The sequence below is a fragment of the Orbicella faveolata genome, unplaced genomic scaffold (assembly GCF_042242905.1).
Source record: "Orbicella faveolata isolate gen_17 unplaced genomic scaffold, um_ofav_v1 contig_12, whole genome shotgun sequence".
Classification (NCBI taxonomy): domain Eukaryota; kingdom Metazoa; phylum Cnidaria; class Anthozoa; order Scleractinia; family Merulinidae; genus Orbicella; species Orbicella faveolata.
Window position 1 is genome coordinate 10,716,162 of NW_028301539.1, and position 13,044 is coordinate 10,729,205.

Here is a 13,044-nt window from a genome sequence, read left to right on the forward strand (position 1 = left end):
TTCGGATCTTCCTTAAAATTCTTTCGTAATCGCCGGTTATCTTGGGATATCTTCGGTAATCTTCAGACATTTTCGAAAAATGTTCAGAAATGTTCCTGTGGCCAAAGCACAATTTTTGGATGACCTTCAAAAATCTTCCAAAAGTGGTCGGAAATCTTCGGGAAATAGTAAAAAAAACGTCGTTATCGGTATGCTTATATAATAAACAAAATAATACATGGTTGCTTGTGGGTATGGAATATCTCTTCACCTTTCGGCGTTATATCTCCATATATCTGTATATTTCAACTTTACGCGCGCCCATATATTATTCTCCATATATGTCATTGCCAAACCGTCTCTTATCAATATTTCCACCAAACGCCAAAATATAAACTCAAAAACTGCAACATGGTTGAGAAGACCGCGATTTCTGGTTAAATATTTGTTTGTTATTAGTGGCCTGAGCTTTAAATTTACCACTCTCATTAAGTAACGTTGAAGAACGGGTCTAGGGAACAGTAGTAGCTCAGCTTCTATAGGAAAATGTTTTATATCATCAAAATTTGAGGAAACGAAATTTTTGATTCTGACTTTTTAAAATTAGTAAACTTTTACTGATGAATTAGTTACAAGTTTTTACTTAATTTGATGGATTGTTAGTAAATTAGGGGCATAAAATGCAGATCCAATCAGAAAACAATAATCATAACGAATAAGTGGAGAAAAAATAAATACACAAATAACGGCTGCCCCTTTAAAAATGTTAAACAAACATCACTAACGTCAAAATATTTGCCATTAATTCCGTTAAATATCCTTCGAATTTAGCGGTTGCAATGTATGTCTAAAATAGGCCAATTTGGACATATTTGAATTCTCACTTGGCGCCTAGGCTTAGGGGAATAAAACAAAAGAAATCATTTATACGTCCACTAAATTCGATGTGAAAATATATCGAAATGTGTCATTTCCGTGTTTTTACCTCTGTTTCAAAACGAGTCCTAGTGCACAAAATTTCATATCGAAATGGTTTATCTGCAAGACAATGAACGCGCAAGAAAAACTCATTTCGTTATGAAAATTAAAGTTGCGCACCGAGACTCGTTTTGAAAATGAGGTGAGAGCCGCGGTCCCTCCCGGTTTGTTAGAAACATTTTGCTGTTGTTGTTTTGATTGAACAAAAATCGAATTGAAAGCAGCAATAAACTTCGGCAGGATGTCTTCAGTGGGGGAACAGGAGATTATTTTGTAAATTATGGGTTAGCTGGCAAGTAATTTATAAGCTTGACAGTATAAAAAGCGAACGATATTAGTTCCGATTTACCACTCATAAGCCCAGCAAATCAATATATAAAATACTGCAAAGCAACGCCCCAGCCCCAGAAAACAATAATATATCATGGAGGCGCCAGAATGGCAGCGTCTTTCTAGAAGTTGGTCGAAACATTTCTGAAACAATATTTGTGCAATGTAGTTAAACGCCGCCTTTTGAATTTTATGTTCGCACAATATAACAGTTTTTAGAAAGAGAATATAAACCTAGGAATAATACAGGTGCAAAAAGAACGAGATAAAAAGGGAAGTAATTCAATTATATATTATATAACTATATAATCAATTATATAATTATACATTCAATCGTACGCTGCGAAATGTATCATGCTGCCTCAGAGCTGGTCGCTTCAGGACCATTGACGTCCCGTCTGGCGTAGAAATGTCACTCGGATAACTGATTTTAGGGTCATCCTTTCCCTCTCAATACACTTAATTGATTGCTATGAAATTAACTTTTATTAGCCAAGAAACAGCAACCATCGTACAATGCTCTACACTTCACTGTCGCTCTTTAATTTGCTCTCTACCACAAGTGCTTTTTTAGTAAAGTAAATTGTGCTATTAAGATTAATAAATATTTTGCATTATCAGTGTTTCAGAAAAAAAAAAAAAAATTGTAGTAAAGGCTTTAAGAGTATTTTCTGTGCTGAACCTGTTCCTTAGCCGCTTGTCCATTCCCGCATGTTTGCTTCTTAGTAACCAGTCTCTTTCACTTCTATTTGCGGAACTTACCTTAACTTACCTTAACAAAACAAATAAATATACGTGTATCAGCTTCTTGATTTCTGTTAACCGCCATTCGCACATTTTGTACTCGGCGATCATTATCGGGTACTAGAAGCCACCAACTGACCGCTGAATAACAACATTTTGTAAACCCTCATATAGGATTATTAACTCCCAGATTTCTTTCTCGCGTTTGTATTGTATTGTATTGTATTGTATTGCGTCAATCACTTCATTTCAAATGCCCAGGGAAATTTCGACAAATTCGTTGGAAGTAAGACATAAATAACAGCCTATACGGTTGTCGATTTTTCTAGAACTTTATTTCCTTGGCCTGTTGACTGCCTTGCAGACAGTTTATATCTTACAATCACAACTAAATAAAATGGTTAACGGTGTGTGGTTTTGCTTTGTTGTGTGATATAGTAACACCGTCTCTGAGGCGACAGTCGGTTGAACAGTCAGGATGCATATGATAACATTTGGAAAATCGAAGAGGCATTTAACTGTGCGCCACACTCTGGCTTAGAGAGAAAATCTTACTAAGAAAGTCTAATTCCTTAAGAAAGAAAGACAGAGAATTTAACCAAAAAGTACCATGAACAAGAGCACTTACTAATGTGCTTATCTTTAAACGCTTGAGCTGCTAACATCCTACAGAAAAAATATATCACTTGCGATCCAATACAACATCGATTGGAACATGCCATTTTAATTTGTTCTTTGCAATTGGATAGTCGTCTTTATAGTATCGTTTGTTTGCGGTAATCGTACTTTGTTTTGTGGTGTTTGAATAATGTGAAACAAATATGTGTTCATTATAGTAATCGACCGCTAGTATTTCTCGGTCGTGTTTTTAACTCTCCAAGACCATTATCAAGAATAAACCTCAGATACAAAGCCGAAAAAGCTATTGGCTAACATCTTCTTAGACACCCTTCAATGCTTTTACAGAGACAATCTAAGCGCTTGGAAAGGAATATTGCCTTCTTGGACACGGAATTCACAGTATTTCCGATACACCACTGTTATTCTAAAAATTAGCCAATAAGAAACAGCTTAAGCCTTTTCCCTAGCGTCCACTAAGCAAGCAACAACATGAGTAATATTAACTGTTATTTGCATGTGTAAAGTGAGAAAAATACACATACAAGAAATTTTTGCGTGATGGGTAAAATGCGCTTGAAATATTCATTAAGGCCGACTACTTTCGTTTTTCTAAATCCCCACGCACACCTTTTGAATGTTTGACCGTTCTACATGTAATATTGTACTGCACGACTTATCAGCTGATATTGGAGCCCCACATGTTATCGCGTTGTTGTTTTGGATAATTTATTACCAGTGCCTTGGTCCATAAATTGTTGGGCAACAATCACTGTTCGAAGAACCGCTGTGGAAGAAGGATCAAGCTGCAGAAGATGACATCAAAAACCTCGATTTTTGTGTGCCTTTTGGCTCTTGTGGGACAGTTGTCTGGTGTTCCTTTGCCTAAGAAAAATGGTAAGTTGTATAAGTGAAATATTTTTTTACCCTTAATTGACACCAAATGCAAGTTACAAAATTAGTGTCTACAGTTAATACGTTTCTGCACGACAAAATTTTCAAAAAAAAAAAAAATCGTTGCAAGGTGAAAACATAGCTCACTTGCGAATAATTTTAGCAAATAATGTTTTGTTTTCTAAAGAGACTGATTTCTTATTGGTGGCTTCCACTGCTCTGCAAGAAATACAAAAGGATTTCGCTTCCCAGTAACAAACAATATCTTCCGCTCTAAATGGCACGTTGTCCAAATAGTGTCACGTTATAGTGTAAAATGTAGTTACCAATTCTTCCTGATGTTATAAAATATATAAGGCAGCAATACTGTGATATACGGTACAAGACGTCGATGTTGATGCAAGAAAGAGACAACATAACAGGTTAAGAAAATTACTTTTTCTTGAAAGAATGCTAAGATACTAGTTCAGACAATACAAAGCGTAATACAAATAATACAAAGCGTGAGGGTTTCGACAAGTCGGCGATACACCCTGAACAATTATTCCGGCAAGCAATAAATACACGCTGAACCAACATTTTCAAGAAAATTTGACCATCGAGTCAACGGAGACTACTACATAGCAGTCCTTCTTTACTGATGACACACCCAATCAACTTTTCTTCGAGAAATGTCCTTGACGGGTATCATTTCGATTCATGACACTGATCGTGACTCTCGCTGAGTTTTTACCATTACGTTGTTCGCATTTACCCTCGCTTTCCTGTCAGTAAGCTAAAGATCGCAGTTTTAAGTGAAATAATTTTGAAAGTAGACCGGCCAACGCATCATACCGTAATAACGCCATTTGGTCAAAAGATCAACGCCCTACAGTTAACAGCTAATTACACCAGGTCACGTTGTACACTTCTATCACACAAATATCACGCGTTAGAATTCAATTGATTCAAATGGTAATGTTCTCTAGTAAAATTATACGCACTGAATTTCGGAAAAAAAGGTGATTTGCAATGTTTCTTATTTGGTTTTGTTTTTGTTTTGTTTTGTTTTTGTTTTTGTTTTTTTGTTTTTGTTTTTTCTCTCAATAAACACCGTGAAATTAAACGTATTTATCGTAAGTCGCTCGCCAAGGGTTAAATATGCCAGAATTAAAGCATAAGGAAGTTTGGTTTCACCGAACCGAAATCTTCAAAGTTCTTACATGATCCATGATTCAGTGAAAAAAACGAAAAGCTCCATGCTCAAAGTGGAAGTTTATAGCATTGCACTTCATGGAAGATTTTGTGGGAAAATTTAACATCAACAATCACTATATAGTAGTACTCAATCTTTGGTTTTCTTTGTAATATATTTTTCTCATGTCTTCAAATTTATACTGCCTCGATATTTTATATTTCGCCTTTATATTTTCACCTTATACTATTCGATTTAACTTATGGTTTTAAGTTCAAACATTATGCCTCTTTTTTGTATGTATAGGTCGTTCAAAAACGATATCATTCTTACATAAAAGTAGGAAACAATATCAGAGACAAAGACATTTAGAGGGATGGTTAGCACACGTACACTGAATTCTTATACCGTATTTCCTATAGACTACTATAACCTGCTAGAGCTGGCAAAATTCTTCGATGAAAAAGGTGAGTCTTTCATAACCTATCAGCTTACGTTAATTGTACTCGTAACAAAGTCTTCTTGAAACGATTGTTTCCTTAGTTGTTTATAGCTAAGCTCCTGTGCGCCGAAGCCGTGTAAGCGGAGCCCAATTGCTTGGAAAATTTGGTAGCCCATCGAGCTAAAAAGAATTGGTTGTCACGTGATTGTCCGTCCTTTCCTACGTCCCTTCATGTACTGTTAAGTGAAAATGTCACTCTGCAATAACCTTGTTCCCAGGACCTTTCCTTATAGATTTTTATTGTGTAGCTTTGGCCTGTGGCCTATATAACGCGCGCTCTGATTGGCTAAGAGCGAGATCTGCAGCCGTAATTCCCACGGGCCGATTACGGTTTATGCAAATTAGGAACAGCTCGGCTCTGAAATTCCGCTGACTAGTATCACTTGACCATATCCCGGGCTCATCTCAAAACAGCTTCCCAGGTACAGGTCTTTGATTTTATCGCAGGCTCAAACCACGTTAACGTATTGTAATCAGGAGCTCAACTTTTAGCCTTTGCTAAATTTATATAGTAAGTTGACCTTTCAAAGACGTGTACTGAATTCTTATACCGTATTTTCTACAGACCATGACATTCATAAAATGCTAGATCTGGCAAGAATCTTCAATGAAAAAGGTAAAGATTTTTTTCACAACTTCTCAGCATGCTTGCTTTCAATTCTAATCAAAATTTCTTGGAAGAATTGTGTGCTTTCAATTTGCTTATGAAGAGAACTTTCTCTTGATCGCAAAATGTACGTCATTTATTCCTTCGAGAACTTTCGGAAAGCAAGTAGCAAAGCTAAAACTATAGCGTGTGTAATTATTAATAACTTTGTTTGCCACTTGTCCAGTACGCACATAGCCAGAGGGAGTTTTGCAACTCAGGGGCTTCAGGCTAGTCTTGACGAGACAACTCTCCACGATGTCATGGCAACCGTGCCCCGACATGTGCATTTTGAACTTTTTGTCACAATTACTTTCTTCAGTAACGTCCTACTTTAGTACTTGTTTAATTCTGGATTATTATTTTATAGTGGAAGAGGAAGGCGGAGAAGACAGCAAAGACGAAATCAACGATCGCGATGAGGATGAAGAGGAAGGCGAAGAAGAAGGTGAAGGTGAAGAAGAGAGTGGAGAGGAAGGTGAGGAAGAAATTGACGATCGTGATGAAGGTGAAGAGGAAGGTGAGGAGGAAGGTGAAGAGGAAGGTGAAGGTGAAGAAGATAGCGGAGAGGAGGGTGAAGAGGAAATCGACGATCGTGATGAAGGTGAAGAGGAAGGTGAAGAGGAAGGTGGAGAGGACAGCGGAGAGGAAGGTGAAGAAGAAATCGACGATCGTGATGAAGGTGAAGAGGAAGGTGAAGAGGAAGGTGAAGGGGAAGGTGAAGGGGGAGGTGAAGAGGAAGGTGAAGAGGAAAGTGGAGAGGACAACGGAGAGGAAGGTGAAGAAGAAATCGACGATCGTGATGAAGGTGAAGAGAAAGGTGGAGAGGACAGCAGAGGGAAAGGTGAAGAAGAAATCGACGATCGTGATGAAGGTGAAGAAGACAGCGAAGAGGAAGCCGAAGAGGAAATCGACGATCGTGATGAAGGGGAAAAACCTGAAACTGAACTGTCTGAAATAGATGATACCTTTGACGATTATCTCAAAGAAATATACGATATGTACCATGACTTTCACCACTATAAAAAATAGCTTAGTGTAATTATAAAGTGGAGGACTATACCGACCTAGTCTGAGACTAAGAATCCACAATGCCCTCTATGTATAAAATATTTTACAACTTTCATGGGGAAAAACGCAAATTGTTTAAGGCGTAGAAGTTGCAACAAAGGTGGTATAATTAAACTGGCAGTTTTTGTTGATCATAATTATTTAGTGTGCATTAACGACCGCAATTAGAGTTTTGATTGGATAGTTGGCTATGTAATGGCTTTCGGCAATCTTGAAAATGGAATGAATGTGTGGGCGTCATTCGGCGCCACATTAATAAAAACTGACCTTAACTAGGATTATAGAACTGAATTTAAGCTTTTTAGTAATTTCAGTAACACGTGTAATTCGTTTTCATTTTAAAACAAGTGTGCTTTTCATCTGCTTCCCAACTTTTCATTTATGTATTTTTGCAACCACTCTACGGTAAACTTTGGTGTCAAAGTACATTTTACCTTGAAGGTAGATGGCTTTTTCCGGGCATTAGGGCCGTGAAGCCGCAAACACCAGAGATTGGAATCCTTGAAAAGCATATTTTTGTGTATCTTAAATATATTATTTTGTAATTGACTGTGTCAGCTAGTTAGTTACCAAGTTAGTTTACGTGCGAATCGACATTGTAGGACTAAAGGATGTTTCAGCGTGGTTAAATAAAGTTTTGTCATCATATCTTAACTCATCTTTTTTTTCTTAACCCTCTTCCTGTACCCACGACTTCTCCCTCCCAGTGATTTACTCTGTAGTTTTGAATTTTGTAATGGTCGTTATTCGCCCCACACAATAATTTATGTGTTAATCATATCTTAACGTCATTTGCTGTAGATTTGCCTATGCAACCCTATACTTAAAAAACAGTCCTTTTGCATAAGTGGCGCCTAAATTTGAACAATACTTTATACATCCTTAGCCTCTTACTTATGTTTCCAGACGCATGTTTTTCACATGAATGTGACGCTTAGGATTTATAAGTATTGTTATTCAAATGTAACGGCCATTTATGCAAAGAATCTATTGTGCTTACTTTTTTTCGTTGGTGAGCCTGTGGGGTGCTGCCACACATGTATTCAACTAATAGTATTCAAGCGTATGTGTTGTGTAAAACATCCAAAACTGTTACTTTACTGATCAGCACATGTCAATCATGCAATTATAACGCAACATTGATGTCATACATTTCAAACTGTCCACCATCTTGGACCCACCAGCTAAAATTCTTTTTTTTTTTTTTTTTTCAAATAATATACCTTTTCCGCATTCCACTTCCATGCGTTCGAACAATAGCACCAGAGCGAGGTTGGGGTGGGCATTTTCATACATTTGCATTTACTTCTATTCACCCTGACCGCGACTCGGCACCATTGTTTGTTGGAATGCTGGAAAGGCCTATTGCAACACCAAATTTTTGCATATTAGTTTCAAGGAAAATCGCAACGTTTGACCGCTATAGCTATAGCTCTACTTTGAATGCTATTTTTAAATCAGCTGCAAGTATGTCAATTAAAGGGAGCAGAAACGGAAATGCAACTGGTATACGTAGAAATTTTGTGATAGCTCTTAAATAAATCTTTAGGATATTGTATTCAAACTAGATATTTTTTAACCTATTGCTTTCAAATGTAATAACCCATATTTGAGTACTTTTTAGACGTTGATTTCCTGCAGTTTCAAGTGACTCAAGCTTAGCGACTGGTAATGTTTCTGAGTCCTTCATTCTCACTAACTGAAGTATCTGAGCAGAATTATTGTGATATTTTCGAGTACAGAAGAGCTTCATATGACATAGAACTCACTGTACTCGGCTTAAGGAGGCTGGCAACAGTTTCCAGCACGTTTCTAACAGCTATACTTTTATCGATCAATACTACCACTGTTTAACAAGATATCCTACAATAATGGTGTCAGACAAATACCCAGTCATTGGTACTCAAGTAGCAACAATCAACCCTTAATTTTAGCTTTTAGCGCTTCTAACTCAAAAACGAGCCCAGTGACTCCCATTTTGTTATTATCGAATTGCGATAAGTATGATAGGATGCAACTTAACGAAGGTTCGAAAATGCTAGGTGGGCCTGAACCCTCATAACAGAAACTTTTAATCTTTGTAAAAAGTTGCATCTTATCATGCTTATCGCAATTCGATAATAAACAAACTTGGGGTCACTAAGCTCGTTCTTGCGTTATAAGCGCTTTTTGCTCAAATTGAGGGTGTTTTTAGCAGGTCATAGGTAGCTATGGTAACCTATTGTGCCAAGAAAATGACACCAGCATGTTCACCAATGACTGGGAAGTTATTTCTTATCATGATTCTGGCATCAAACGACATAGAGTGGTAATAATATTACATCGAAATCTACATGAACGTCTTGGAAAGTGCTGGAAACTGTTTTAAACTTATTTTTAACATTTAACAACTTAAACTTAATCTAGGGGACGTCACAGCTTGATAAATTTAATATGTTGGTAGATAAAGGTATCTGAACAAACGTTTTCAAGCCAATTCCCATTTATATATGCTGGATGTCTTTTGCTCAGTTTTAAACATCAAGTAACAGCTATTAGTATCACCCAACTAGTGGACTAATGCAAATCCTACATTTTAATTGACTACGCTACTAGAGGTCTATTAGTAATAGTCCTCGAGTAGCGAAATTGGCGCAATCGAGCGTGACGCTTTTCCCAAATAAATATTTCTTGAACTTGCATTTGCTAACTTTATTATTGTCTTTTTCTGTCCGACTAGTTGGGTGATACTAAAACAATTAGACCCTTCGCCCTCAAGGGCCACGGTTCAATAGCCCATTCGGCTTCGCCTCATGGGCTATTGACCCATAGCCCGCAAGGGCTACGGGTCTAATTGTTAATTAGAACCACCATACTGACGCAGTAGACCTACGTCACCAGTAAGAAATTTTCGTTTCGAATGTTACACCTCCCTCACCCCCTCGCATCGACTAGAGAACAGAACTAATCTGGGTGCATGTGACGTCATAAACAACAAATATATATCACCTTGTAGAGCGAGCTCATGTTACTTGTAAAACAAAAAAAACAACATTTTGATGCGTATTGTATCGAACATCTCTACTCCTCCCCCTCCTAACCATGGGAGGTGGGGGAAGGGGCTCCTCGATCCATGGAAGATGCTTGTGCACATGAGGTTTAAAACAACCTAAAAAAAATGTGTTTTGTGTATAATACCCCCTACTGTACTTTATTTTTAGTCTTCTCTGTTCATCATTTTTCAGTTTTTGTTAATGCATGGTAGTTTCGATGTAAATGGCTTAGTCTAATACCCTAGAGGGAAAGGACGCCATCTTGGATTGGATGTCTGGGGGCAAGCGAGGAATTGACCATTTTCGCATCCTCGGTAATGAACTGGAACTAGCTTGCAATGGAGGTTCGTGTAGGGGGAATGTCATTAAAAAGAGACAAACACCATTTGCATTCGAAAAGACTCCACGCATTAACCTACTATTGCAAGCTAGTTACTTTAATTTTCAAGTGTCGTTAATAACTGCTTGCTTAGTTTAGTTTTTTATAGGTGTCTCAATTACATTTGTCGCCCATTGTGGGCCTAGTGCAAGTCCTTTGTGTCATTTACTTTTTAATTATTTTTTTATTATTATTATTACTATTTTTGTTAATTAGTATTAACTCTTAAAAGTTTCGCTCATATTTTATGTGTTACAAGACACTCATGTACTTATACTAAAACCACAATCCGTTCGACCAAATCTTTCAAATTTTTCGTGTTTTAGGGAATTCTCGGTTCACCTAAACGAAGGCCCGTGACGGCCATTGTCAACGACTACCTTTAACATAACTTTGGAAATTAATCAAACAGGAACGAAAAATCTCTGCAAAATCAAACCTACTGTTACTTATAATATGTCTTCATAATGTGCCAAACCGACTTCTTTAAACATTGAGTTCGAATCAAGCCATCAGCGAGACTTCAACGACACCCATCTCGTACAGCTCGATGCGACATGCAACTATGGATCAAATTCAAACTGTAATTTTGAAAAAGTGGGGCATTCTCGTGATTTCCGTCAAACCAACACAGCCTAAAAATAGATACAGTAGCTAGAAGATTGCTTTGGTGTTTATGTCGCGAGACACCAAAGCAATCTTGTTTTTTAAAAGAAAGATTGAAAAACGTGCAAATGGCTTCGAGTGTGGAAACTGTAACGAAGTGAAATTCCCCTTCATAGGCAGTAGTCACAGAAGTCACAAATGTCAACTTGGCCTGATCGTTCTTCCTCCCAGTGGTATTACAGACTCTGGACTTGGATTTCAGATATTGCCTCACCTCTTCTGAGAATCAACCTGGCTACTCTTTCTTTTAGCTTGCGGATGACCCACCCTTCTCGGGCTAGCCCAAATGTTAATTTGAAAGGGGATTGCAAAAGGCCGGTTGGTGCTAATGATACCATTTTCTTTCATAAGGATGCGGCTGTGAGTGATGAAAAATTCTCATTCCAGACTCCCGTAGAGTTGTCGTAAATACTCTCCGTATGTTGGCCAACACACCTGTGCAATTCTTTTTTTTGATTTTTTCCCTTCATTTTTTCCACATCTCCAACCAATTAGAAAGCCCCAACACTAGTTGTAGGCATTCACACACAGAACCTTATCACTGTTTTCGTTACCACTGTTGTTACACGAGAAACTCCTGCACGGTCTTTCCTGGAATAAACAATTTCGCTTTCGATCATTAGCTCAGTGGCACTTTGGTATGAAACACAGGTGTCATATCATATAGACAGACGGTGAACTACACTTCTTGCAACACACGAACAACTTGATTTATTTGCAGCTGTTCACCGATAAAGGATGACGCCTTTCAATTCATATATTTTAAATGAAATGCATGCAAGGAGGTCAACTGAGGAGAAAAAGGCGCAAAGTACGAAATTAATGAAATTAACAGCACACGCCTCTATTCAGAACAAGCTTTCTCTTATGCTTTCAAAAGATGATGAACGGCTTTGAGACAGTTTGAGTTTTAGCTTTACGATTATATATACATTGAAATCCTGATTTCTCAACCTTCAAACTGAGAGAAAAAGTATTTCAAAATTCAGATTGTACTAAAACCCACTAACGAGCCACCCTTCTGGACCCAAGAACCCATCAAAATCGCGCAGGAGCCAACAGGACCACTCTCTGAGTGTAGTCAGCGCTTTGTTTCTCGAGGTAAACATGGTTCTTCATCGGCGGATGTTCACTTTCCTTCTCGTGAAAAAATCATCGTTGTTGTTTAGTAAGGAAAGGGAAAATGACATTAATACCTTAAGCGGATTCTTGCGCTAAATGGAGCCGAAGTCTAGGTGTCAGCGACGGCTAGTTCAGGTGGAATTATCGAGCAAATTTCGAGCACACATCAAGCTACATGTGTAAAGACAGATGCAGGGTGTGTTAAGACCCGTGCACCCAAAGCTGTTTTTGTTTTTGTTGTTTTCCTTTACTTGAAATACAATGTATGACCAATGATTTTGCCGTTCGCCTTTTTGATCATTTTAGCTGATATCTCTGTGAAACAAGATGAGGCAATGCTTCATGATAAAGAATCTTTCAAAATGGAGGGAAAACATGGAGACCATCGAAATTAGGGAAGTTCAGACGGCCATGAATATTTCACCAAGGAGATCTTGCGTTAGTGACATTTTCTAGTGTATCTATTTTGAGGCTGTGTTGGTTTAACGGAAATAGAATGCCCCACTTTTTCAAAATTACAGTTTGAATTTGACCCATTTCTGCATGTCGCATCGAATTGTACGAGATGAGCGTGGTTAAAGTCTCGCAGATGGCGAAATCAGTGTTTATAAAAATCGGTTTGCACATTATGAAGAAATATTTTAAGTAACAGTGGTGTTTGTTTTGTACAGAGATTTTTCGTGCCTGTTTAATTATATTCCAAAGTTGTGTTAAATCTATGTGTTTATAATGGCCGTTACATACCTTCGCTCGGGTGAACCGAAAATTCCCCAAAACACGAAAAATGTAAAAGATTTCATGGCTACTAGAGGTTAACTCGAAAAACTTGCGATTCCTATGGCCTCAATGCAAGGCTCCAATTGACAATTACTAACCTCGTGGTTAGGGCGCTTATCTCCGGATCGAGCG

The 13,044-nt window shown here is 37.8% G+C and overlaps 1 protein-coding gene across 3 annotated transcripts; it reads left to right on the forward strand.

Annotated features, from left to right (window-relative positions):
* The first annotated feature begins 3,376 nt into the window (after nucleotides 1–3,376).
* On the forward strand, nucleotides 3,377–7,584 carry LOC149116595 (uncharacterized). 3 transcript variants are annotated; one of them, XM_089282366.1, is made up of 5 exons: nucleotides 3,377–3,546; nucleotides 5,140–5,184; nucleotides 5,785–5,835; nucleotides 6,236–6,397; nucleotides 6,470–7,584. In XM_089282366.1, the coding sequence occupies exons 1-5, from the start codon at nucleotides 3,465–3,467 to the stop codon at nucleotides 6,895–6,897; spliced, it is 768 nt and encodes a 255-aa protein (XP_089138492.1). In that variant the 5' UTR covers nucleotides 3,377–3,464; the 3' UTR covers nucleotides 6,898–7,584. The 3 variants fall into 3 exon arrangements, with proteins under 3 accessions (XP_089138492.1, XP_089138491.1, XP_089138490.1); XM_089282364.1 differs by having other exon boundaries at nucleotides 3,378–3,546; nucleotides 6,236–7,584; XM_089282365.1 differs by lacking the exon at nucleotides 5,785–5,835 and having other exon boundaries at nucleotides 6,236–7,584.
* Nucleotides 7,585–13,044: the final 5,460 nt, after the last annotated feature.